At 41.7% G+C, this 27,941-nt stretch overlaps 2 protein-coding genes across 2 annotated transcripts; one reads left to right on the top strand and one right to left on the bottom strand.

The window, feature by feature from the left end:
• Positions 1 to 65: 65 nt before the first annotated feature.
• LOC133003938 (NADPH oxidase 4) lies at positions 66 to 20,545 on the top strand. Its single transcript, XM_061073771.1, has 19 exons — positions 66 to 122; positions 526 to 621; positions 4,701 to 4,811; positions 5,245 to 5,329; positions 7,206 to 7,303; positions 7,637 to 7,664; positions 7,902 to 7,974; positions 10,566 to 10,646; positions 11,327 to 11,486; positions 12,636 to 12,800; positions 12,942 to 13,004; positions 13,648 to 13,708; positions 14,940 to 15,021; positions 16,684 to 16,803; positions 16,901 to 17,009; positions 17,560 to 17,628; positions 17,715 to 17,726; positions 20,245 to 20,333; positions 20,425 to 20,545. The coding sequence occupies exons 1-19, from the start codon at positions 66 to 68 to the stop codon at positions 20,543 to 20,545; spliced, it is 1,680 nt and encodes a 559-aa protein (XP_060929754.1).
• A 3,267-nt stretch (positions 20,546 to 23,812) lies between these two features.
• tyr (tyrosinase) lies at positions 23,813 to 27,601 on the bottom strand. The gene is made up of 5 exons (XM_061073769.1): positions 26,774 to 27,601; positions 26,037 to 26,253; positions 24,865 to 25,012; positions 24,147 to 24,328; positions 23,813 to 24,060 (listed from the first exon to the last, which is right to left on the bottom strand). Exons 1-5 carry the CDS (start codon positions 27,599 to 27,601, stop codon positions 23,813 to 23,815), a joined length of 1,623 nt encoding a protein of 540 aa, XP_060929752.1.
• Between the last annotated feature and the right edge of the window lie 340 nt (positions 27,602 to 27,941).

Below are 27,941 nucleotides of genomic sequence, written 5' to 3'. Positions count from 1 at the left end.
CACCGAGGCTCGGGTGAAGAGTCGGGGCAGCTGCCTGACCCGGAGCCGGGGGGGGGGGGGGCACCATGGTTGTGTCGCTGCGGAGCTGGGTCGCCAACGAGGGGGGGAAGCATCTGATCCTGGTGAGGACAAAGTTTGGCCAAAGTTTTCAAAGCTTTTCAAAGTTTTAAATTTACCTGATCAAAGGTTTTTAAAAGATTACTTTTAGAGAGAACTTCTGACAAGTTCTCTGGAAAAATCACTGAATTATTGAATTGATGATCTGTGTTTTTGATTAATAGTAAGTTTAATGTTTTCCATATTGTGTATCCGTACATTGCAAACAGTATATTATAGAATTGACAATTATGATCAGATGTAGTGATAGTGAACACATGGCTGCTGTTTAGACTCATCTGTACATGCTGTGTTGCTAATGTATCTCTCTCTTTCTCTGTCTCTCTGTGTGTGTGTGTGTGTTTGTGTGTTTGTGTGTGTGTGTGTGTGTGTGTGTGTGTGTGTGTGTGTGTGTGTGTGTGTGTGTAGATGCTGTGGTTGGCAGCAAACACCTGGCTGTTCCTCAGGACCTTCCTGCTCTATTCCACTGGACATCAGTATCACTACCTGTACGAGATGCTCGGGGTGAGACCTGACACACAAACACACGGCCCCTAAAAACGTCTATTATTCACCTCATATGTGTTAATCCTTCCAATCACTGTTGCATCCTGACAAAAGGGAAACACAATGCTTTCCCTAATAACACATTTTTTTTGACTTTTTCGACTGCTTGACACAAAAGAGATAAACTAGTTTAAAAATCGAGCTACAACCTTTGTGAGAGCAGAAACACAGAGTTGTGAGGTGCGGTCCAATCTGACTCAGGCCTGTAGTAACATCTGTTGTTTGTTACCTGAACTCCCACGCACACTGTGAAACTTTATCAAAGCCATGACACTGAAAGTCTCACTGTCTTCAAGACTAAACGAATTAGTGGAGAAATAAGGGAAAAATCAGCAGTGACTCCAAATGCTTTTTAGTGGCTTTGCAGACAAACAACAAAGCAACTGAAGGTTTCCGTAAGCACCGTTTGAAAATGTGGTAAAAAAATGATGTTTTCACCAACTTCAAATATTAGCATGAATATCTCTGAAACAAGATGTGAGCTCTGCATGGTCATTCGTCAAACACAACTTTAATGAGTCTGAGTTATGACTGCAAACTCTGTGACAGCAATTAGGTGTGTGTGTGTGTGTGTTTGTGTGTGTGGTTGTGTGCACTGACTCTTGGATCGGCTAATAGTGACATGAGCTTGGGTGCTCACACACACACACTCACACATGGGGTCAGGAATTTGATGCTTGGTAACCCACATAAGCGTTGGTGTAATTGTTGTCACAAGTTCGTGTTGTGTGTGTGTGTGTTTGTGGCAGAGAAAGTCTTCCTTGTCTTAGGATACACAGCACACAGGAAATGACACTGACAACACTGTCCAATCAGACAGTTTGCTTTCTGTAAACAGGATTACAAAAAAACTACAGAATCAGTTTCCATGAAATGTTGTGGAGTGGGTTATGACCTAAAGAAGAATCCATTCACTTTTTGAGTGGATCCAGGATTCTTTTCAATTTCATCAACATGGCGTTAACCTTATAGGAAGTGTGCAGTCTCTGAGCACCCTTCTCTACCTCCGCTAAGGAGGTTACTGTATGAATTCATCTGTGTTTGTCTGTTAGTTAGCAGGATTATGGAAAAAGTACTCGACAGATTACCAGAAAACTTGGTGGAAGGTTGTGGCATCGGCCAGAGAAGAAGCCATTCAATTTTGGTGTGGATCCAGATCCAGGAGGCGGATCCAGGAATTGCTGTTCACCTTTGAGAGGCGGTTTTGCAACACTTCTGTTTATATCTCTGAGAATTCATTGATCTTAATGAAAAAATATCAGACATGTTTAAAGGCCTGATATCAGTGAGTGTGTTAAATTGGGTGCAGCCTGATTGACAGTATGCGCTCTACTGAATGCCTTTAGTTTATCTAACGGTTAGCCATTTACATTCTTCCCTGTAACCTGATATCAATGTGATCGGGGCTTCATTATTAGATACTTGCCTTGGGCCTTAATCTAGCACAATGATGTCCTCAGTCTTCTTAACACTGCTTTAGGAATGTGGTGATCTTTTTAAAAGTATCTTCTAAAAAAACCCTGTGAGCATTAACAAATACCACTCAGCAGGTGTAGGAGACAATGTGGAGAATGTTGCAGTACTTTGAAGTTGTGTATTGGTAAACGGCTTTCCACCACGAGGAGGAGAGTGTGAGAGTCAAACAGAGGGAACAAGATGTGCAGCAATGAATTAGAGGAAAAATCAGATGAGGCTGTAAACACCATGTGTGAGCTATTCATGCACTGCCTGTACAGTGGGAGGCACCGGAGAGAGAGGGGCAAGTGTGGGCACGCCACTGGCTTTAACTGAATGCCTTGCCAGAGGGCTTAAGTTTATGTGTGTGTGTGTGTGTGTGTGTTTGTGTGTGTGTGAGAGAGAGAGAGCGAGAGAGTGTGAATGTGCACACATGTAAGACAGAGATGTATATCAAAGCTTTAATTCTACCGAAGGGGAATTAGATTTAGCTTCAAAAAGGATCTTGTTTTGTTCACCTGTATGTTTCTCTGTGTGTGTGTGTGTGAGTGTGTGTGTGTAGGGTCGTGTTGGGAATGTACAGAAAGCAGGATATCAGCGCTCCTGCCTTTGGCTTTTGCCGTCAGCTGCTTTTCTTTGTGAAGCCGTGCAGAGGGAATGTGTCTGTGTTTTTAAAGGGTAAATGTGTCAGATGCTTTAAGTGCACTGGTGTTAACCTTGACTCACTATATGTAGATTATACTTTGACCTGCGTGCTCTGTACTTCTCAGTGCATCATACCATACCATACATTTCAGCAGGTCTCACTCTTACGTCTTATTCAGTTGTCCTAATTGTCATATTGTCAGTTCTGGTCACTCATGTTCTGGAATTGCATTGTGGGTAGGCTTGGTGCGGCTTCATTGTGCACTTTAGTTTAAGGTGTCCCCTTGGTTACTGGAGTTTTCTGTCTTCAGGCTTTGTTGCTTCTCTCTCTCAAAGTGAAAGTACATACAGCTGAATGAAGGGGATCACACCCTCGGCTCTCTGGGAGTAACTGCATAGCTGCATTTACTGGATCTGCTTGAAAAGTTGATATTAGTTAGTTAGATATAAGTTAGCCTAAGTTTGGATTGACTCCAGTTAAGGGTGGGCCCTTTCTTTTGGTTTTGTTGGTGCTTGTTGGGATTCAGACCTTCCAATTTGAAGTTTGTATCTGTTTTGATGGCTGGGGTGGTTGCCTCCCTGTGGGTGTTATGTTGTCAGGGATTTATAAAGATTATAGCCACTGCAATCTCGACTGTCTTTCTTAAGTTATTAATATGCTAAATATGCACCATGGTTGCCGACATCTGAACAAGCTAGAGTAACCTGTGGCTTTGTAGGTTTGTTCCAGGGAAGGATGAGCTGAATAGCATTTCAAACTTTTGGCTAATTTTGGGACAAAGATAAAAGGACTTGTTCCATGTGGAATGACAGTTTTAAATGTGAATTAAAATGTATTAAATTCTAGGGTTTGTATTGAAACCACTTTGAGGCGTCTGATAGGAGGAGATTGGTCGTCAGGTAGATTCACTCACTTGTTTAAGCTGGTGTCATTCATCCAGTCGCCCTCTCCCCCATGGGTTCCACAGCGATTGGTTTGAGTTGTAATTTGATTGCTAAATTAAAATTACAATTATCTCCTTTAAATAAACTATTTTGTGGTCTCTCCTCCTTTGTCCGGGCTTCAGCTGGGTTGTGGCAATTGTCATTTTGCTGTCTATTCACTTCCAACTGCTGCTCGTCCAGTTGCGAGGTAGCAGTGCGTGTAATTGATATTTTTTCTGCTAACTTCCTTGGATTGTGTTGCATCGCTTAGAGCGTACCACCACTTGAACTCGCTGATTTTGGGTGGAATATCCCTTAAAAGGTCAGACTCCAGCTTCACACATGAGCTGTCTGTCTCGCCCTGTTCCTCTGAGCTACACACCTTCATCTTCCACTATTTGTTTCACTTCCTGAGGCGTAATCAGAAGCGACAGCCCCGGCGGTGCACACAAAGGCTGCCAAGAAAGTGTTTCAATGTACTGAGTTTAGCAGATGCCAAAGAACATCCAGCATTAAAAAAAAGAAGCTTTAGTTGCTGTCGCTTTAGATTTCTAAAGACAGATCACACGGCCGACTTCACGTCCATGTGACTTCAAATACATTTTATACCTTTTATCCATCCGTCCAGTGCATCTGCAAAGGCCTTCCGCTCCCTGATCTTAACCTTTAATAAACAGAAAACACACCAAAATCCACATTTGTCGGACTCTTTTGTTCATTAATGTATTTATTTGTATTGAAAGGCAAGGCCCCAGCGCAGAGCTGCCTAAAGGGGACTGGTTCTTGGCTCTCCACACTGAGAAGAACAAAGATTTAGTTTTAGAAAGTCTCTGGAGCAGGAAGTCATGCCTCGAGGCCTCAGTGCTCACACTGAATAGTCTTAATCTGAAAAGGGACAGCTCAAAAAGTGTCTTAATCTGCCAGAACCTTCTCACTTTACATCTGCTGAATCAGGTCCCATTGCAGCGACCTGCCTAACAATGAGTGTGTTTATATCTGTGTGTGTCCCCCAGCTCGGTCTGTGCATCAGCAGGGCGTCTGCATCCGTGCTGAACCTGAACTGCAGCTTGGTGCTGCTGCCCATGTGTCGCTCACTGCTCACCTTTGTCCGGGGAACACACACGGTAAGAGAAGAATGGAATGGAATGAAAGAGGAAGGAAAGAAAGAAAGAGAGGGATAGGAAGAATGTTTGGTTTTCAATAGGTTGGATGAATAAGTCGGTGTTAATTTAATGTAATTTTGTGTTGAGTAAAAAATCAATTCCCCAAAAAATGTGGGCTTTCAAAAACTGTCTATAGTTTCATACAGTTAACAATAAATAAACTCGTATTTAATATAAAGAGTTTTGTTGTTAAGTATCTTTTTAGGTGAAATATTCCTTAGGTAAAATATAGTCATATATTAAGTGTAATTAGATGTGATTTTAATGTGAAAATTGGTTTAGATGAATTTTGAATGAGGGGGGATAGGATAAGTGGAAAATTAGTTGTGTGTTCTGGTTTTCCATGAGTGCATGGCTTAACAATTGTCAATGTTACACACACACGCTTGTGCAGGTATCGAGCAGAAAGACGCGCAGACTGCTGGACAAGAGCAAAACCTTTCATGTGGCCTGTGGAGTCACCATCTGCATCTTCTCTGGTAAAACTGTCACTGCAGCTGAGCAGCTTACGTATTTATGTATCAGTGTTTATGGTGTGTGTGTGTGTGTGTGTGTGTGTGTGTGTGTGTGTTTACCGTGGTTAAATGAACCCAGGCCGGCTCAGCATTCCTGGGGTACCAGCTGTGATGTCCCTCCAGTTGCTCTTGTGTGTTTTTGCTGTCAAGCTGTGTGTGTGTGTGTGTGTGTGTGTGTGTGTGTGTGTGTGTGTGTGTGTGTGTGTGTGTGGTTCCTGAGATGATCCTCTCATGACATCATGGGAGCTCCTCACAGCTGTGTGTCTGCTGTGATTCCGGTTTACACGCTTCTTCTTTTTATTCATCAAGTCTGTCAGCCGTGTTAATTCTTCTTCGGAGTGGCCTGGCTCATTTCATCTTATCATATTTTTTACAGATACACGACTCTCAGGAAAAAAGATAAACTGCAAGTGAAGTCAGCACTTAAGTCAACTACATACAACAACATGCTGTGTGCCTTTCCTCTGCAGTGATCCGCTCCATGTATTGTATAGAGGTCGTGCTCTGGTCCTCAAAACTGTTAATCAGCACCACTGTTATGGTGGCAGATGGGATCTGGGGTGTAAAAACATATGTAACCTTTTTTAAAAAAGTTTTTTACCCTTCATATTAGAATTATTGCATAATTAAAAGTCTTTATTTTGGTTTGAGTCATCTGAAACTAGAGTAACGCAGTGCTACAGCGTTCGCAGAGGACTCACATTTGATTGATTTCACTGGTGCACCACAGTGATTTGTTGTTGCATTTCCATAAACATTATAAAAAAAAATTGTCAAAATGTGTGTTTTCAATGTAATAGCAGCTCATCTAATAGTTACAGAGACATTTGACTTAAGACCAATGTCACGCTTATGGTGGTGCTGGTTCAACGTCTGGGGACCATGACTATAGTTTGTCAAAAGAATTCCTGGACATCCACTCGATAGTTGTGTAGATATTTTAGTCTGGCTGGAATGACTGACACTGCCACACAGCTGATAGAACGATAGAAATATAAGAACTGCAAGAGCTGACATCTGTTCTTCACTATATATCATGTGTCAAGCTTAATCCATCTTTCATTAGTAGCATCTCACATACACACACAGTCTAACCTTAATCATAGCAGCTACTTGTGTCGTTAAAACATGTCTTCACCTAAAAATGTAAAGATTTATGTTGCGAGAATTACTGTCCCCATTAGGAAAGACAGGTCCCTGTAATGACACTGCAGATGAAGGTCCCCACAACGTTTCATACTTATCGCACACACACAGTCTTTACGTATATACATGTCTCTTTGTCTTGTTCTAATTGCAGAGCGCTGAAGTTCTGAGACAACGAACGACGATGACGACAGGGAGTTAGCGGAGAAGGGAGTGAGGCCCAGATCGAGAGAAGACAGAGAACGAGAAGGAAGGGGAAGAGAGGGGTGGGAAGCAGTGGGAGTGAGAGAGGATGTGAGGGAGAGAAAAGGACCCTTGTGTCTCATGATTACAGCCCCTAATTCCATCAGCTGTCGAGCGGCTGCGTGGTTAGCCTGTGATGTCAGGGAAGTGTGTGTGTGTGTGTGTGTGTGTGTGTGTGTGTGTGTGTGTGTGTGTGTGTGTGTGTGTGTGATTGTGTGTACATGTGTGTGTACATGTGCGTGCATGAGTCAATGAGTCAGGAGGGTGTTTTGCTGACTTTTTGCTGAATAGACAAAGAACTGTCTGTACGAGTTTCTGCGTGCGGTTCATTTTGACCTCAACAATCGAGTGCGTGTCTGTTTGAAGCCGAGATGTGTTACCTGCTGGCGTCACTGCACTAAAGTGTGTGTATCACTTTTTTGTGTGTGCAACCCTTTCCTCCCTCCTGCAGTTGTGCACGTGTCCGCCCACTTGGTGAACGTCATGAACTTCAGTGTGAGGTACTCGGACGACTTTCCTGCTCTCAATTTGGCTCGCCACAGAGGAGAGGTGAGGCGCATGACCACGTGTTTGTACGCTACAAGATTTAACTCAAGTCGTAATACTTAACAGCCCTTTGAACACGAGAGGAAAACGTACACAAATTCCCAAATAATGTTCTCACTCTTGAGCGAGGGTAGTCTACCATGAGATTCCTCAGACTACAGTCAATCCAGTCAATCATTGATTAAAACCCTCTTTAGTAGCGGGGGGGATTTGAAATGAATTCACCTGCCTGCAGACCCATTACTCTCCCACCGAAACTGTTGGCACAGTTGGCTACTTAGACATGGAAGATAAAATGCGCTAATAACTCTCCCTTTTGTTCCTTTTCCTCTCCAGGATCCCAAGCTGATCATCTTGACAACAAGTAAGAAAGACTGCTTGCTCTTATACAGCATTGCATATAAATGAACACTGTATACCCCTCTCTTTGTCTCTCTTTATATATCTCCTCTTTATTTGCTGTTTTCATTAGAATAAATCCTTGTAGAAGTCATTCAGTATATCGTGTGACATGCATGGAAGAATCTCCCATTGCAGATGAATACATGTATGTGTCCTGGTCTGTTAATTTACTCCTCTCTTATTGTCTTATTCTGTTTAGTCCCAGGAGTCACCGGCGTCCTGTTGGTTCTCATCCTCTTCCTGATGTTCATGTCCTCCTCCTCCTGCGTACGGTAGGTCAACTAAACCACCATCCTCCATCTTGATGATCCTAGGGTGATTTTTGTTTGTTTATTTTGTGTTGTGTCCCAGATGTGTTAACAGAGGTGGATAGAGTTTGCATGCAGCAGTGTTTTACACACGACCATTATAAAGTAGCTTTCAGACATGCACTAAGGTCGGGACATTTGTGTGAGATCGCAGCAAGAAAAGTCACTGCTAGTTAGATGGCGTGTCAATGCCGACGTGAACCTGGAAAAAAATTGAAGAATATAAATATCTCAGGATGAAAAAGAAGTGGTATACATAGAGAAGAAGGAGTTGTCAAATTGGAAAGACAATGAGATCTGAGAGCTTTTGACATCGCCGGTGTCGATGTGCTGGAAACAAAAGCAAGTGATTCCCATTTGTTAAACGTCTTGTCCTGCCCCTTGCAAGTTCTACTCAGTCGCCACCCATCGCCTGAAATATTCCGGCAATGTTCCTGTTGTTGCGAACACGTCTGACCTTCATGTGTGAAAGGCAAACTCTGGAACATGCCTGGATCCAATTTTCAGTGTATGCGAACAGCTTAACAAACAGGCGTGTAAAGCTTCAGTTCATGAAATACAGAGAAAGTTATTAGTTGTGTCAATACAGCCACAGCTCTAGTGCTTGAATACATGTGTCTCTTCCTTTGTCTCTGTCTCTCTGTGTCCCTGTCGTCCCTGTGTGATTGTGAGATGAAGACAGTGTAAGAATGAGAGATGGACACCATAAGGAGAACGTTAATTGTGCTCTGTTACAGAGCAAATCCACACTAAGTGTTTCACTCTCAGCTCTGTCATTACTCAGGTCATGGTGGGTCAACCAGTGTGTGTGTGTGTGTGTGTGTGTGTGTGTGTGTGTGTGTGTGTGTGTGTGTGTGTGTGTGTGTGTGTGTGTGTGTGTGTGTGTGTATATGCGCTCTCCTTGCTTCCCTCAGTAATTGAACAGAGGATAAGAGGCTTTTCCAGACCACTTAAGGCTTTAGATAAGAGTTTGGGTGAGTGGCTGAGGAGGTGGGATGATGGCTGCAGCAGAGCGGAGGAATACCCTCCTAATAAGTCCCAGTTATCCCCTGATATTAACACACATTAATGTGCACAGGGTTATTAACATATACAGTTTTACACTTTAATATCATTCAGGGTTCCTACGGTCATGAAAAACCTGGAAAAGTTATGAATTGTTAAATGTTTATTTCCAGGCCTGGAAAAGTGCTTAAAAATTATATCCCAAAAGTTTTGGAGAAGTCATGGAAATTTGTTACATTCATATTTTCATGTCGTTCATTTACGCTGAGTTTTAAATAATTGATATGCTTTTAAAAGAAATACGCTCAAAATATAAGCAGGCATACTAATCTAAAAGTTCGGTGGGGAAGCAGGTTGCAATGATGCAATATGCCAGGGAAGTGTAGATTTAACCATGCTTGGCTACAAATGGAAAAGTACATGCAATGGGTTACAACAGACAAAGACCTCAATCAAACTATTGTCTCACTCATTTGTGTAATTCAAGGTATACTGTATGCTTTGGAATTCTCATTGTTAGCTTGTTGGTTTAAAGTTATTGAAAAGTCATGGAAAAGATATGGAAATCCATTAGTCAAAATGTGTATGAACCCTGATCATTACTAATTACATTCTGATGTAAGCTGTGCCTCAGGAGATAGAGAAGGCTGTCCCCTAATGGTCGGTGGTTTGATCCCTGCCTCCTCCAGTCAGCAGTTTGAAGTGTCCTTGGTCCACACACAAGTCTTTCTAATACTTACAACTCCTCCACTGTAGTAACTTACAGTATCTCTGAAAGTTCATATTTCTTTTCTTCAAGCATTTGGTTGTTAACAAAATACAAAGATAATTTAACATACAGTATGTTAATATTTATATATAGTCTTAAATTTGATCAGCCTTTCTATTCTCATTGTGGCCTTTTCATTTCGTTTACCCACATACTTTCCCAGCTTGACTTAAAATACTGAAAAATATGTAAAGTGGCAAAAAGTGTGGCACAATGGTCAGGAATGTAAGTAATAAACATTTATTCTGAGCGCATTCATTCTTTATCGCTGAAAGCAAAGTTCACCTCCTGAGTGTGTGCCATAATGAGGATTTATTCGATTTTTGGGCTTAACATCAGTGGATTTTAAGAAAACGGCCGAACAGGATGTTCTCATTCGTCTTTTAGATGTTTTAACATGAATGCTGCTGCTCAGCCCTGCAGAGAAACAGGATCTACTCAAAGAAAACGAACATGAAAGAAACTGCGGCCAAAGAGGTTCTGATGATGTCCATTGTTTGTAGTGTTTATGGGAGGGGGGGGGGGGGGTCACTGGGTGTAATGACCCCTTTATTATTGACCTCTGGTGTCCTGCTTACTCAGGCTCTGAGCTTCTGAACAAACTCTGACCTTTCTTCTTTTGTGCTGTGCGTGTTTCTCTCGTACCTCTGTTTCCATCATGTTCATTGAACAAGTATTTTATTCCTCATTGACTCATTGTATTAATTCATTATCTCTGTTTAAACATCCCTGGTTTCACTTATAGGTAATAGTTTGTTATCTTGTGATTTTATTTTCTCAGTGTGTCCAACTATGAGATCTTCTGGTACACACACAACCTCTTCATTGTCTTCTACATCATCCTCATGGTGCACATGGTCGGGTAGGTCTCGGGTCTCAGTCTGCTGATGGCAGCACTAAATATTTGTGTGTGTGTGTGTTTGTGTGTGTGTGTGTGTGTGGGGGGGGGGTATCTCTGTAGGAGTCGCCAGGTTTTTCTGCATCGTCGGTCCAGTTTGTCCCCGTCTCACCCACCACCTTCAGAGGATGAGATAAGAATTTATTTTCACCTGTAAGTCAGCAGATATTCGACTCCCACTGACAGCTGGAGACATCTCTAACTCTTTCAACTCATGTGTTTCTCAGCAGCCAGATGTGGATCCTTTTGTTTTCGCACATGTTTCATTTCATAAAATCTTTCAACGATTCACTACATGTCACTTGTTCAACGAAGAAATGTTCTTCTCCTTTTTTGTGTGAAATCATTATGATTTTTTTTTTTCTTTAACTCGCATTTGCTGAAATTCCATCAACCATAGCACCAGAGGTTGCTTGTTCAAGGCAAGCCTGTCCTGTTGCTTCAGTGCCGTAGTGAGAAGACTCAGTGTGGATAGGTTGTACTAACTAACAGGAAGCTGCACGTTTAAATCTATTAGTGCAGAACCTTGTTCTAAACCCCCCTGTTTGGAATGGGCTGTTTACTTGGCAGTAATGCTGGTTACAAGCAACTGTAAAATAACAAAACTAACACCAACTGAAGTCCAACTTTACGTTTTCCGACAGTGGAGCTCTCAAGTATCAGACCAACATCGAGGCCCACCCCCCCGGCTGCCTCCGAGCCAATCAGAGCAACACAGAGCAACAGGACAAGGAGCTGGAGCAGGGTGAAGATGAGGAGAGGAGATGCAGAGAGGAGGCTCACTTCCAACCTCACTACCCCCAGGTGTGTGTCTGTGTGTGTGTGGGCGTCTATTACGTGCACCCTGGCATTAACACGTATTTTTTTGTGTGATTGGACTGAAAGAAGTGTTGTCTGAAGGGGGGGGTTGTAAGTGTGGTACACACGTGTGCTGCGTGTTTAAGAAGTGTCAGGAGGGTTTTATTAGAGGTGCAGAGCTGTTAGGGAGGAGCAGACATCCTCTCCACATCAAGGCCTGTGTTTGTGTGCGTTTCTTCCTGCGTGTGTGATTATGTGTTTGCACGTGGTTGTTAAGCAACGACCTGGTCCCATAAAATCCCCCTTATACCCGGTTGTGCTTCCCAGGCTTTACTGGAGCTGTGAGCAATTAGTCTGCGGCAGGTAACTGCAGAAACGAACACCACACACTGAGATGGAGCACGAGATAGTTAACATTTAGTCTCAGGTAGAGCCTGACTGATACGTCGGTCGGCTGATCAGAATTCGGCCGATATGAGCCTTTCACACACATAACGGTATCATAGTTTATGTTTATGTCCCTCAGTAGAGCACATATCTCCACCAAGGCCCAACAGTCCCCTTATGAAACCTCATTTAGATTCACTTAACCAAGATTTTTATTTGGACCTGCTCCAAAACATAAAAAAACTGTTTCCTAAACATGTCAGATTATTTGAAATCAATATCAATTAATTATTCTCTGAGAAATCAGGGAAAATGTTTAAAAATGCCATTTTTTTTAAAGTGGGGGAAAAATCCTGGATTCGCTTTCAGTTTTTGCGAAATCCTGCTAAATAAAAAACAAATGCAGATAAAAACAAAACCAGCTTGGTTGAGGTCCCAATGTAGAATATATGTGCATTTATTTTTATATTTTATTCCCTTAATTAAAGTTCTATGTATCGGGTTGTATAGAAGTAGTAGTAGTAGAAGTAGTAGTGTATAGTAGTGTGTTCTTTTTAAAATCAGTTATAGTTTATGGTCAGTTTCAGGATGTCTTCAGCGCCCTTGTTATTCAGATAGAAGCAGTAAACTAGATCACACTTGATTCACAATTCACAGTAATGTCTGGATGCAACTTACACAAACAATGTAGAAGTTGTGGACAGTCTCAGGTTGTGAGTGCAGTTTGTGTGTTAATCAGTGCTGCGTTGTGTCTCCACGTGTGCTCAGACATGGCTGTGGGTGTCCGGTCCTCTCTGTCTCTACTGTGCGGAGCGTTTCTACCGCTACATCAGGGGCAGTGACCCCGTTACCGTGGTGACAGTCATCAGGCATCCCTGTGATGTCATTGAGTTGCGGATGCTCAAGAAAAACTTCAAAGCTCGTCCTGGACAGGTGAGAGGACATGTTTTTGTCAAAACTCAGTTGTACTTTATTCTTTCATCCTTTTTTATTTATCTCCACCTCCCTTTTTGTCCGTTATCCTCTCCTCTCTTTCTCTCCCTCTCTCTCGCTCCATCTCTCTCTTCTTTTCAGTATATTCTTCTCAACTGTCCAGGTGTCTCGTCGTTTGAGAACCATCCCTTCACCCTAACGACGGTAAGAGTAAATGTTACTCACCAACTTGCTGCAACACATTCCTCACTCATGACACAATGTACACACACAAGCACACACAGACACACACACACACTTTCACATGTTTTTACAGTTTCTTAAACGCCCCCCCCGCCCCTGACAAAGAACATGCAGTTCTTTGTCTCAACATCCTGCCCCCTCCACTGTCAGCAGACACTTGATTGACAGCTGGCTCATCCAGTAATATTCGGTTTCACATTGTTTATTGATGTTTGCAGATTTTAGTCCAGATTGTATGAGACTGAAGCCGAAGATAAAGAAACAACTTTCTGCCTCGACAGCACACAGGGATTCTCACACACACTCGCTCACAAAGAGTCACACACACACACTCACACACACACAAATACTTTGTGCATGCCTGCGCCTGGTGTGTTATGGAGCTTTGAGGAGGAGGGTAGAGAATCACACTGACAGAGAGCAGACAGACCCCTGAGGCTAATAATGCTGTCTGCCAACAGGAAGGCTCTGTCTGTCTGTCTGTGTGCGTGTGTGTGTATGTGTGTGTGTGTGTGTGCACGTCATTTAAAGACATGAAAAGACAAAATTGTGCACGTGTGTGTGTTTCGCTGTGACTCATTGTCCGCTCTCTAACTCCTCGCAGTGTCCCACAGAGAACAAGACAACTTTTGGCGTCCATCTCCGAGTCTTGGGAGACTGGACTGGTGGGTTCACACAAACACGTGCTCCCCCCTCCTCACACACACACACACACTTACACTCAGACACACACACACCCATACATAGGTTTACATGTGCAGAAACGCACAGATAGAAGCAGACTCTCACTGTTCTGTAAGAGTCGACAGAAGGGAGTCATTAAGTTTTGTCCTCCTCTTCTTCTCTCTCTTCTCTGGGGAGGATGCATTTCTGGAAAACTGCATTTTGTGTGTGTGTCTTTTTCTCGAGGTGAGCATGGTTCCCACAGATTTATTGTCATGTTGGAAATCTGGATTTGCCATGAGTTCACACATGCACTCAGTCGAAGACAACAAACAATTTACAGGCACGTACAGTATGTCAGGGAAAAGGAGAAGTCAATGATGTAAAAAAGAAGTAACCATAGTTTCACTATTTTTGATTTGACGGCCTCAGTTGAATTAATGTGCAGAAGACTCAGAAAGACTTGGCTTGTTGGCAAGTTGTGGCCCTTTGGGGAGAGTTAGACTAATGCAAGAATGTTTCCACTTGCTGCTGTACACACACACACACACACACACACACACACACACACACACACACACACACACACACACACACACACACACACACACACACACACACACACACACACACACTCACACACACAAACACACAGACACACACACACACACACACACACACTCACTCACTTTCAAAGCACAGGAAGTGAACTCAATTTGTTTTTGTTGGCCCCTTATTATGTCATGACAACATGGAGCGAGGAAATGTTGGAGAACACTGAACTGGGGTGTACAGAAAATACCCCTATGGTATACTGTATATGGTTATGGTGTTATACATAATACTTACAATATTTATAAAACTTGTTCTATGGAATAAGACCATGACTTTATAAAAGACGGACGAAACATCTTCCTCCAAAAATCTAGAAATCAGTGTCAGCTGTCGGTCAAGACAATTCAACCCATTTTTATAGCATCAAATGACTGTTTAACGATATATTTTTACCAGAAAAAATAGAAGAGAACTCCCTAAAATGACAGTAGTAGTTTGTTCCATGTCCCATCCACTAACATGGAGGAGGTGGGGTTTATGACCTATGACCTATATATGACTGCAGCCAGGCTCACCGGCTTCACTTTTTGGGAGCTGTCATGTTGTCCATCTGTGTATATATCGTCTATAGATAAGACCAGTGAATTTATTCCTTCTCCTCTCCTCTCCTCTCCTCAGAGCGGTTCACACAGCTGCTGCTCCCTCAACCGAGAGTAGACCTGGAGATCCTTCCCATGGTGCAACAGAGGCGATACCCCAAGTACATTTCTGTCTGTGTCTGTGTCTGTGTCTGTGTGAGTGATGTGGCTGACGTGATTTCTCATGAAAGCTCAGAATCACAGAGGGGGTCAGAGGTTCTGACCTCCTGACCTCTGGCCCTGTGCTCTTCCTGCTGTGTGTTTGAGAGGGCGAGAGATAGACGGAGATAAGGAGAGGGAGATGCAGGGTCAGTGAGGATGAGGGTTTGTTTTATGAATGTAAACCAGAGCCCCCCTCCCTCTGTAAGGTGGGCCGAGGCGTACAACTGTGTTCAAATTCATTTTTGAAGAGTATGGGTTAATTTCCTTTTACTGATATCCTGCAACTTCTGTACATGTATATTTTGTTAAAAACTTTAATAATCACCACTAATATTCCTTTACTTTTCTTTGCTAATATAGGTTAACATCCAGGATAATCAGTAACATGTCAATTCCCCCGTGGCATAAATTATTATTATAGCAGTATATTATATTTCAGGTTGCAATATATATATATAACTCCTCCTGTGGACATAACATTGAGTAGGCAAAATTACAATACTTTATACATTAAGAAACACTTAATGAGATTGGAGATTGCGGTACTTTCAACCAGGGCCCTATGTTTATGAATGTTATGGCAGTGAATGGTACTTACAATAACTTTTGGAATCAGTCCACTAGATCGCCTCCACCGGCAGCTGCAAAATGGCGACAGTGGTTACAATGTAATCTTATGGGGAAACTACGACAATCCATAAAATGTTCACTAAAAGTTATTTTCCTGCTTTCAAAAGGCTTAAATTGTGCTTTGCTAAGAGCCTGGCAACATTAGAAATGTCTAATTCAACGAGAAGATCTCACTCTCGAGTCTTGTTTGACCTCTTCTGCATGTTGCCCATCTCTCCTCAATTTGTAGGAGCTTTTTTCGTCCGTGTACTCGGGCTCAAAACAAGAGGGGACGGCCATCAATGTAAAAAAGTTTCGGCGATATTGTCCAGTGAAAGATTCTCTTTGTAAAATCCAAACTCCTCTCTCCAACTCTCTCAGTCGCACTCACGTTTTCCACCTCTGTCTTCCTGCAACAACCCAAGTGTCATGAGACTTGCAAGTGAGACTTTTCATTGAACTAGACTTGTGCTATGTTGCCAGACTCTCAGCAAAGACCCTTAACAACTATTTCCGCCTGTATTTGGTGAAAGAAAACACTTACAGGTATTTTATGGACTGTGGTAGTTGCCCCATAAGATTACATTGATGCCACTGCTGCAGACACCAAACACTTTCTGGGCTCACTTTGGATTTTCATCATATTGTCAGATTGATTTGACATCTGTGTGTTTTGTGTATTTGTGAGAAGTGTGTGTTTTTTGTGACAAGTGTTTGAGCAGCTGTTGTAGATTCGATGGGTGTTTGTGTGTGTTGGGGGATTGCATCGTCTGTACTCACACACACACACACACACACATACACACACACACACACACACACACACACACACACACACACACACACACACACACACACACACACACACACACACACAGACTGTGGGATCTCAAATGCAGGATGTTTATCTGTATATGTATGTATGACCCTGGGGGGGGCAACTATAGATATATGTTTGCATATTTGTCCAGTTTGTGATCTAAGCTGCTTCTGTGGTTTTTGTGCACATTCAGGCTCTACGTGGACGGTCCATTTGGGAGTCCATCAGAGGAAGTGTTCAACTACGACGTCAGTGTGTGTGTTGCTGGCGGAATCGGAGTCACGCCGTTTGCCTGCGTGCTGCACGCTCTGCTGTGAGTTACGAACAAAAATACCATATACTGAAAAATCTTGAATACTTGCAGCAGGTATCTGACGTATCCACCTTTTTCCTCCATGCTGTACCCTCAGTGACGGCTGGGAGGGTTTCAGGTTGCAGAGGTTGTACTTTGTTTGGGTCTGCAGAGAGCTTCAGTCCTTCTACTGGTTTGCTGAGCTGCTGTGTGCCCTTCATCACAAGGTCAGAATCAACCCAGCAGGCAATAGCCCACATGTTACACTAGTTAAACCATGGGAATTAATCTGCGGTTCATAATTAGAGTTTGAATATTGTTTGTAAAGCACGTATTGTTTTTGATTGCTTTGAAATTAGCACTTGGTCAGAACACACTGTCTGAAAGGACTTCAGTAGTCGTTCGGCATTTTTGATTTGAGCCAGTGCACTTCAAAATGTCTGTGCCTTCTCTTGTTACTGTTTATTCAGAAATTTAAAGGTTAAGCTAGTTTATCAGTAAATATAATCAACTTGCCATCAGCTGATAGGGCTACTATTGTACCTATCATGCTAGTACTTATGTATATAGGTGTAAAAATCTAACAATACAAATTGAATGATATTAGTAAAATGAGGAACGTTGAGAGTCAAGGCCTTGGAGTAAAGACTATTCTAGTGTTTTTTTGGTTTCAACCCCATCTTGTGGTTGTTAGTAAATTTACATCTTATCTTTAAAGAAACTGTTCTATCGGCGCCAATAAACACTGAACTTTCCTTGTCTGTGTTTGTCGTTTAGCTTTGGCGGGAAAACAGACCAGACTACTTTAATCTGAAGCTGTACGTGAGTCAGACAGACAGTCTACAGGTAGGTGTGGATAACACCCCGCCCCCCCCCAACACACACACACACACACACATACACACAAACACACACACTAGCATCACAACAAGAAGGTTGCAGGAGTATTGCTGTGTGGGGTTTGGATGTTCTCCCCATGTCTGCGGGGGTTTCCTCCAGGTTCTCTGACTTCCCCTCACAGTCTTAAAACATGAGGGTTGGGCTCAGATTAAATTAGAGATTCTAAATTGACAGTAGGTGTGACTGGTTGTTTTTCTCTGTATGTTGGTCCTCTGATGACCTGTCCAGGTTGTACCACAGCTCTCGAGCAATGTCAGCTTGGATTAGCTCCAGCTCCGCCTGCTCGACCTTCAAAGATATGTGGTATAGAATAGATGATGAATGAATGAATGAATTAATTAATTAATCTATTTCATTGTCTGTTCATCTCTTCACTTGGCTTTTGTTTTCCACTCTGTGAGAACTTCTTCCACTAGAGGGCAGTATATGACAGAGAGAGACAGTCTGTTCTGGAGTTTAGTCTTTAAATCAGGACTCTGTAGTTTCAGGGGTGACATGATCACACATATTAGGACCATTAAAACTCAATCAAATTTTGATGCCATGAAAAGGCCAGCTGTGAATAGTTGTAATTCCCTGACAAAAACTTTTGTTGGTGCTGAATTGTACTTTTAATGTCACTGAACTGTTCAATTAGTTTATAATGACAGGCAGGTTAAACTCAATAATTTTTCTCTGAAATATCTATAAATCATTCTTATGTAGAGAAAAGTGTATCGAGGAAGTATAGTATGGAATATTAGTATAATAAAGTAGGTAATAATGCCCTGAGAGCATATTTATAATCAAAACTGTCACACTGTTGCATTCAAGAGTGAATTATAACCATTATTATTTCACCTATTATTCAGATGAAGATACAATCAAGTGAAACAAGGTCCTTTCCTTAAAAGCAACATACAGGACTTAACAGAATATGCTCCATTTATAGCCTGTATTCTAGGATGGATGTTACATTAAGGGCATGGTGTGAAGAACATGAAAAAAAATGAATATCTCTCTATCTATTTAATATTTCCATAAATCTCTGTCTCTCTGTGGAACACATGTGTTGAAAACTTCTAGACCTTTTCATAGCTTGATAATATGGTAGAACCCAGAGATTGAAGCTCTCTCGTTATCCAGACTTTACATATTCTACGTTTAAGAGAAGAGTTATTAAAACATCTTACTGTGTGGTGCCTCAGGTGTACAAGATAAGTACCTGCTGAGAGAATAAGCACTTTACTTAAGATTAGAGTTATGAAACATGTTACTGTGTGGTGGTGGCTCAGGTGTACGAGAGGCAGAGGAGGTCTCAGAATGTGGGTTCCTGAAAAGATGAATGGTTGAACTAGAAGCAGTCTCCTATTTACTTTGTCTATATTCACTTACTGAAACCCGTTTTGCACATATGGGCACAGTGAAGACATTGTTTGGGAGAAAATAAAACTAAATGATACACACCTGGTTCAGAGACAGTCACTTTGCTGGGCACTGTGGAGGGGGGTGAGGCCAAAAGACAATAATACACTAAGGGTGCCATGGAAAATAGTAATTATAGCAGGCCAGTAATATAAGATACATATATTATAGGAACATTACTGGCAAGTGTCACCCTTTTCTTTGTAAGGTTACGTGCACTTTACTGTTACGGTTCTTTGTGGTGTTAAGAGAAGCTGACACTACTTTATATGAGCAACAGGAACAGAAAAGCCCAGAGATCGATGTCATTCAATATAAAAAGCAAACACTGTGATGTACATTTCTGCCCATAAGCCATATGGTCTTTGGTCAAACAGTCTCTGACCTTTGTTGGAGAAAACTAATCACATGTGTAAAATAGTTACTTTGTTCCTGTTCTTTTTTGTTCTCCCGACGGGGAGGAATGTTCCTTTTTTTCCTTTTTTTTCTGTACTTACTTTATGAGAGTGTAAAACCACATGCCGGTCATGAGTATGAGGCTTATCACAGCAAACTGAACCACCAGAGAATCCCATTAATCACTGTGTGGTTTCCTCCTACACAATGTTTGTGTTTCATGTTACAGATCAGGGGGAGGGCTCCAACTCTTCAGGCTCTGGTAAATCAGAAAACACTACAGGAAGTTACTGTTAGACGGAAGCTGAAGTCATATTTAAGGAAATAAAAATGGTGAAGTATTCAGAACAAAATTATTTACCGTGTGTTAAGGTAAATTCTTCACTTGGCTGAAACACAAATGACACACACAGTCATTTTATTTATGGATTGACTTTGCTTCGATAGCAGCTGTTTGAACCATAGATATTGTTCAATGGCTCATAAAGTGTGGAGCACAGGCTGCTGCGGCACGGAGGAGAGCAAGAGAAGTGTCAGCAGTGCTTCTCTGAGGGGGGGGGCATGTGCCAGGAGTCTGTTGCTGTGTAGGTCAGATGTCTTATCTTGTACAGAGATCATAGAAGTGTCAACAAATCTGCTGAGAGCATTAATGTTTTTCCTCCCACAATGTTAAAGACTGTTAATTTAGAACTGATTTCATTCAATAGTTTTAGGGATTTATTTGTTCATGTCTCCCCTCTCTTTTCCCAGAGTATGTCTGAGGAGAAGTACCGCCCCCTATCCTCCAGGCTGCTGGTTGGAAGACCCAGGTGGAAGATGCTGTTTGATGAGATTGGGAGGTCCAATAAGAAGTGAGTAGTGTGAAATGTGGAATATTTGTTTGTATCAAAGTGAGGAGTTGTGAACATCTCACACCATTACCCTCTTCTTCCATGGTTTCAGTAAGCGAGTGGGGGTTTTCTGCTGTGGACCGAGGGGCATCTCCAGGACTCTGCACAAATTATGTAACTCAAGCCGATCCTCTGGAACAATCTTTGAATTCAATAAGGAGTCATTCAGCTGATTGAACTACGGAACATTCGAAAAAAACAAACTTTGGGATGGATTTTATACATTTATAAATATACAAGTACATTTCTGAAGAACTTTGGACAATCATGGTTACGTCAAACTGTTGTGCATGTCCAAGAAAAGAAACAAAGACTGCATTTATATTTCATACGTCTCCTTGCCCGTGGTTACTTAAGGCCCGGGAGCAGAAGACCTTAGTACCATGTAGCATGAGCTCCTCTCTGCAGGCCAGATAACCTCTGACCTAGCGCTCCACGAGCTTCTACTCCAGCCTCTGATCCGATCAAACCACTGAGACGGAGAGACAGCTTCTGATGATCTGTTTTTCTTCGTCTGCTGCTGGATTTGATCTTTTCCCCATTGCACCCACTGTGGAGTAAATCTGTTCACTCATGTTGGAGTCTAATCTGAAAAGCACACTGGCAATTCTACGTCAACAAACACACCCAGACTACATGGAGTTCATCAGGGACCAGAAAAAACTTTTTTTATCCAAATAAATAGCTACAAAACCAAAGGAGTGGAACCACTAGGACAAATCAATTATGCAGAAAACTAGTTCCGGATTTGGTTTTACGATCAACCTCATTCAACGTGCACTTAAAAATACCAACTCGCTCCCAAGCAGCTCTACTTACCAAATACCTCAGGCTAGAGAGAGACATTTTAATACAGACACAAGCTGTTATGTCAAAATCCAAAAGACTGGGCATTACTAACTGAGACCATAAGGATACGTATTTTTTTATTTTGTATTAACATTGTAAACTCCCATGAGTCTTAGCCTTTGGCACACTGTCACCTTGAGAGGTATATTTGATGACAGATCCTTGAATATGGACAGAAAACCATGTCATGTTATTCATGTGATAACAAAAGCTCTGAGAATATATTGGAGTTCTGTGTGTGTCCCTCTCATGGAGCAGGATTTGTAGTTTTAGACAGAGACAAGTATCCGACTGGACCCATCAGGGTCTGAGATTAAAGAAGTGGAAACTAAGCACAGCCGTCACATGATAAAGTCTTTGTTTTTATCCTGTTTGATTTGCATTTGTACAAAAGCAAATACAACAACTACACCTCAAGTCAGTACTTTAAGTTAGTTATTTTTTTTGAATTTATTTATATTTCTTAAAAGTTGTTTTACATTTTGTGAAAAATCTTCTGTAGGACGCTTTCTCCTCAAAATAGTGTCACATTTATGGATAAAAAGACATTTTTAAATTTTTCTTCCAGTTAACAATTTAAAAAGTTTTACGAATAGATTTTAGTAGCTTGTTATTTTAAAGGAGTCAATACTTCAAATTTTTTTACCGAAAGAAAATATCCTTAATATGTAACTAGCTACCATATGCAGCATTTTAAATCAAAATGTTTTTAGGTGGTAAAGTATGTGTCTATTTTCAGGATTGTCCAATTTTTTTAATAAGAACAAGCTCAAATCAGAAATAAAAGATTTTCTTTTTATTACATTTTGATTATTTGTACATAGTTAATCAACCACTACTGCTGATCCTGTTTATGCTATTTTTTACAAATATTAAATTTAAAGTCACAAGCAAATTATTTAGAAACAATGATCTTCTGAGAATAAAACATTTTTATTGTTAAGTCTCTAGCTAACTTAGCTATCGCTAAATTTATGAAACTAAATGGAAGAAAGAATCTAGTTTTTTATTAAAAGTTGCCAGAAAACATGATGTTTGACAAAACTACAGAATGAGCTTTTCTGCAAAACCAACAAATGGAAAAATTCACAGAGGAAACTTGGATCAAGTCCGATTTTAATGCAGCACGTACACAATCATGAATCATCTTCATTATCATGATACATATTGTGAGTCTGCTGCGCTTCGTTAGCACCAGTGCTAACATATGAGAGAGTGTGATGTTGTTGGTTTGGTCAGTTTTTTATTATTATTTTGCACTGAAAGACATAAACTGATTAAAAGTTTGGAAATCTGTACGGATGGATGTACTTGGCATATCTAACCAATACATTTCTAACCAGAGAGATAACAGAAGTGCTTTCATTGTTTGATTCACAATTCCTCTATTCACTTTAAAAGAATGTATTTTTCTGAAGTGTCAGAAAAAGGAGGCTTCATTTGTGACAGTTTTTTTTGCGGACTCAGATTTCAGATTTGGTCACAGATACATGAATGTAAAGCAAATATCATGGGGCAAACGTTTTTTTCAGCCCCTAAATGAACAGGAGATGAAGGTTCATTACTGAAATACTCTTGTACATGTGACCTGGACTTTATCTGTATGAAGCAACAAATAATGTGCTATCAACAACTGCTTTCAGCAGACATGACCTGGCTTCAAGTGACATATTTATCAGTTCAGCTGTACTGTCAACTGAATCTCAATGATTTACAGTAACATACAATAAATTACAAGAAATGTGTCCCTGCTCATGTCTATGAGGGAAGTCAAGTTGCCAAGGACGGAATAAGATTACTTCTTTTTTTTTCTGTTTGAACTTAAGCTGCTGTCATCGGCTGCAGAGTGGCCTCAGTTAACAGTCAATAAATATCCCTCAAGGTGTTTCACCCACACAGTGCAGTGTGCTGAGGTGTTGCATTGTGGTAATGATCACCTGATGGCTCGGAAAGTCTGTCACTTTGTAAGTTTGTGTTACACAGAGATGTTTCTTACATGATATGTACTGAATGTGTAAAATATCAGGGACATCTGAAGGATTTTGCTCCTTGTCTCAAACGGGTCAGTTCACCCAAATCCCCCCCCCCCCCCCCTTACTGTTCAAAAAAATCCATTTGTTGAGATCTCTTCTGTTCTCTTCTGTCTCTTTTGCATAAAGAAAATAAATTAAACCTTGAAAATAAATTGTTTTCCTAACGTATGGTATGGCCACCACGAATTACATTCACGTCACCCCAATTGTGCAAAAGCAGATGAGCAAATATATTAGTGGGTACCTCAAGAACACACACACACACACACACACACACACACACACACACACACAAACACACTGACACACACACACACACACACACACACAGCTGTCTGCCAAATACTATGCGAGAGAAATATGTACTTTTTGAGATTTTGGTGAACTGCCTTTAAAGAGTCTTCTCCATGTCTTCTGTACCTATATTGGAAAATCTAAATTGATTTATTCTCAGGAATAAAAAACAAAGATTCAGCTTATTCATTTGATTTGATTCATGTAATCATGTGCCCTTAATAGTTTGCTCATTCACGTAACAGTATGTTAAAGGTATGTGTGTTACAGAGTAGTCTGATATGAGGCCGAGCCTTCCTCTGAGCTGCTCTGCAGTAGCGGCTGTCTCTCTCCGTAGCTTGACGCCCTCTTCCTCCTCTGGCTACGCTTCCACTTCCTCCTTGAGACAACAATCACTGCAGCGAGCACCGCGGTGATGAGAGCCCCGAGGATCCCGGCCCCCAGGAGCCACTGCCAGATCTGCTGGGCCTGCTCGAGGTAGGGCGTCAGGAACTCCTGCACAAACCTCTGTCCTGTGGTCAGACAGGCAAGACAACGTTTTAGTATAAATATCTTATAAACACTCATTCACTGGACATGTTTGTTGCTTTGTACTGACCAGGGTCCAGCAAATAGGCGTACTCGAATCCAAGAGCCTTGTTGGACAAGAAGTACTCTCCGTTTCTAAAGAGAGGCATGAAGGGCACCATGTAGTAGCCATCATTGTGGCCAATGGCGGCGTTGGCGAAGGGGTAACTGGCCCGGAGAGGCATGTGGGTCCTGAGCCAGCGTTCAAAGATACTGGATGGAAGGAGGAACAGAGAGATAAAGAGGATTGGAGATATTAAAGGAAAAAGAGGAATGAGCAGATAAGCATCTGATAAAGCTTGTGGAGTAATTATATAAGGGTTGTAGACAATATATGAAGAGTAGGGTTTGATATTTGAATTTTAACAAGTGATTTAAAATAATTTTATATGGGTAAGAGTGTATTTTCTATAAAAACAAACATTAAAATGAATGACTAATAACCATCAGTGTCTTATTTCAGATATTCCTTAAAACCTACAAATATCATTACTAGTAATAGATCTATTATTTATTCTCATTTCCTCCTATCACACCATTCATACACTTCCCATATAATTGTTTCCTTTTGCCTGCTTTTTTCTCCTACTTCCTGTTTCCTCCCTTTATTGGACAAACCTATTTTTTTGTTCTGCATTAAACACAAATAGTATCTTTACTGCAGCAAATAGAAATAACCATACTTTAATAACCCTAATGAGTCCACTGTCCCTCTGTGTCCTCAGAGGAAAGTATGTGTAGCACCATACCTATCAATGAAAGCGTGGTGCAGCAAGAATATCGGGTCGTTGGCTGACCCCTGCACTGAGGACATGGTGCCGTTCATGAAGACGTGCAGGGCGTTGTGCATGGTGCTCTGGCCCCGAACCGCCATGCCTGTCTCTGGACTGGCAAAGCCTGACGGGAGAGAAAGGGAGAGAGAAATAACAGAAGGGAGTAAGAAAGAGGAGCAAGAGTAACAATTGAAGAGGTGCAGAAAGACGGATGGAACGGGGACACACAGGAAATTGAAAGTGGAAAACACAGTGGAGGTGTGACGGTGTTAGTACAGAGATAAGAACACAGATGTTTGGAGAGATATTTGTGAATGAGTTTGGGAGGGAATGGAAACGTGTGAGTGGCTTTTCATTAGTTGAATGGGTGATGTCTACCACACAGACACAACAAGATGGAACTTTGGAACGTGTTGAGCTTTTGACTGGTTTGAAGCCCCTGGCTGTGGAAGCAATAATTGGTGGGTTTGTTGCCAAAGTGAAAATATTCAACACAGTGTTTCCCATTAGAAGAAATGTCAAGATCTCCTAAGGCATTCACCAAGCACATTGAGATTTCCACTACTAATTATATTCAGACTTAATTTAACTTTTCAAAAGGTCACAAATGAATAAACTTACTTATTGCAGTTTTCTACTTTTCTATTATCAGTTTTTCGAATTTATAATGGTTGACTATTGGAACAGGATAGAGTGGCTGACATCACATGAGGCTACTTGTCTGCTGAATTACATCAATAAGTCATTTTGTAGTTTGTTATAGAATCCTTGTGCAATTGTAACAGAGAGTAATTCAAGGCAACTATCAGTTAGTCACTTGTGTTGACTTGTATAATGCTTGAGCACCAATATATTGCTGAAATAAACGGTTTTTTTATGAACGGAGATTATTGAATGACTAATTTTAATGGGAAATATTCAAATTGGCATGTTTTAGTTAAATGCATATTTTAAAGATCTATATATATATATATTTCTTCCTGCTTATTTCTGGGACAATATCCAAGTGTTTTCAAGTGTACATGTCTGTATTTGAGCTTGAATGTATGTATAGAGATGGACACATGTTTGAACCAAAATTCATTCACTAGAAAAAGTATGAAAAGACAGAAAGACAAATTGTGTGTGTGTGTGTCTGTCACTCCTACCCTCCAGGACGTTTCTAAAGCTCGAGTTGGCGAACCGGTCCATGGGCCCCGTCTCGTACTCAGAAAGGCTCACAGTGAAATCAACGTCAGCTCTTGTTGGGAGTCGAGTCACGCGGTTCCTATCATGGTTGCCCGGGTTGCGCAACAGTGGGCCCTCACCAGTGCCGTTACACAATGCTTCTCGACTGTTGTACTCCTCTGGCTGGGTGCAGATCACCTACACACAGAGAAACACATACACACACACACACACACACACACACACAGAAAGACGGCTGGTTAAGTTAAAGTGCTTGTACACTTGACGTTGAGTCAATTGGCTCTTATACAGGAATATTTACTTTTATTCATGAGGAACTGTAATCCTCAGAAAGATACTAGAGTGTTACACCATAGATGCACTTTTCTATTCAAAATAACTCAGAATAAATATGACAAAGCCTTTGAGTAGGATTTCCTCTCTCACATTTCACTCTGCTTGGATCACTTGAGGATAAATTCTCCAAAAAATTCTAAATTTTTCAAAATAAATGTGTCTCTGTGTAATTTCTTTGGTTTAGGTGACTAAATGAGATTTAAGACAACACACCTGCAGGATGACATAGATACAAAACAATTCTTTCTTTTAGGAGAAAATTAATTCTTAGTGTCTTAACAACGAATAAGGAAATTTTTCTCCCACCAAAACAGATACACTATGTTTTCTCTCAGCGTCAGAGACACTCAGATGATCTCACCTTCCATGAGGAGAAGACAGAGCCGGGGCTGATGAAGTTGGGAGTGAGGGAGCTGCGTCCACCCATCAGAGCATCGGTGCAGACCTCACAGGACTGGGCGTCCCTCCAGTCCCAGTACGGGAGGGTGAAGTTATTATCTCCTGTCAGCTTCCTGATCTCATTCTCCCAGTGAAGCAGGAAGACTCGGTGCCACGGCAGGAAGGCCGCAGATTCATGGGCAAAGTCGATGTCTGTCCATACGTTCCCCGGCCCTCCCAGGAAGGCGTCCCGGGACACGTAGTAGTGCATCCACACAAACAGGTCATAGGTGTTGATTTCAGAGAACATGGGGTTCTCCCCGTTCTCGCCCATCTCTGCTCTTGTTGCCGTGGATATGACATAGTCTCGGCTGACGGTGTTTTTGGCCAGGTTCAGGTAGGAGACAAACTTCTGTTGCTCGGCAGTCGACATGGTCAGGATGTTCCTGCGCACCGATTCCCTATACTCTGCACAGTTCGAACCCCAGTAACCAAACCTGCATTCTCCACAGTTGAAGCCCCCATAGTTGCCAGCACAGTGACACGTCCGGTTGAAGAAGGCTAAAGGCCAACGTTCTCTGTCGTCAATCCCACGGTGTGGGTACTGGGGCCCGTGAGGCTCATCTGAGACCAGCACCTCGTTGCAGAAGCCACGGCCTGACATGGCGCCGCAGGCTGAGCCATCACCGTCCCACACCGGGCAGCACTCTTTGGTCCGCAGTCCCTCTGAGTTGGCACACGGGCGAGGAAACTGACAGAAAGACGTCCCGAGGAGCAGCAGCAGGAGTGCAGAGACAAACACAGTCCTCATGATGAAAAATCACAACTCCCGTCTCAACTGCAGCTTGAATAAAAAAAACAACTCCTGTAGAGATGCTCTAACAGAGACAAACAGCACAGAGGAGTAGGTTCAGTGCTGGAGGGTTACTTCTTGTTTTTCGGCTGCAAACAGGATTCACTTTCCACTAATTTTGTTTTAGTTTTTTTACTTATTAAATACTTCAATAAATTAGAAATTCTTTTTTTTGATAAACTTGTTACCCCTCCACTCAGCCCTCCAACCCTCTACAAGAACTCCTCTCCTTCCACCCTCGCTCTCCTACACCCAGTCAACAGCCTCCTGCTTTCTCCCTATTCATTGAACCGTTTTA

Source organism: Limanda limanda, chromosome 6, assembly GCF_963576545.1.
Source record: "Limanda limanda chromosome 6, fLimLim1.1, whole genome shotgun sequence".
Taxonomy (NCBI): domain Eukaryota; kingdom Metazoa; phylum Chordata; class Actinopteri; order Pleuronectiformes; family Pleuronectidae; genus Limanda; species Limanda limanda.
Note: the sequence above shows the minus strand (reverse complement) of the source record. Positions and strands in the feature narration are given on the sequence as shown.

Excerpts from the sequence above, each read along its gene's own strand:
- LOC133003938 (XM_061073771.1), top strand. The coding sequence starts at position 66 with ATGGTTGTGTCGCTGCGGAGCTGGGTCGCCAACGAGGGGGGGAAGCAT. Across the intron at positions 11,487-12,635 it reads TCCAACCTCACTACCCCCAG|ACATGGCTGTGGGTGTCCGG; the intron begins GTGTGTGTCTGT and ends ACGTGTGCTCAG. Across the intron at positions 17,010-17,559 it reads TGTGTGCCCTTCATCACAAG|CTTTGGCGGGAAAACAGACC; the intron begins GTCAGAATCAAC and ends TTTGTCGTTTAG.
- tyr (XM_061073769.1), bottom strand. The coding sequence starts at position 27,601 with ATGAGGACTGTGTTTGTCTCTGCACTCCTGCTGCTGCTCCTCGGGACG. Across the intron at positions 26,254-26,773 it reads CTGTCTTCTCCTCATGGAAG|GTGATCTGCACCCAGCCAGA; the intron begins GTGAGATCATCT and ends CTCTGTGTGTAG. Across the intron at positions 25,013-26,036 it reads CTTTAGAAACGTCCTGGAGG|GCTTTGCCAGTCCAGAGACA; the intron begins GTAGGAGTGACA and ends CTCTCCCGTCAG.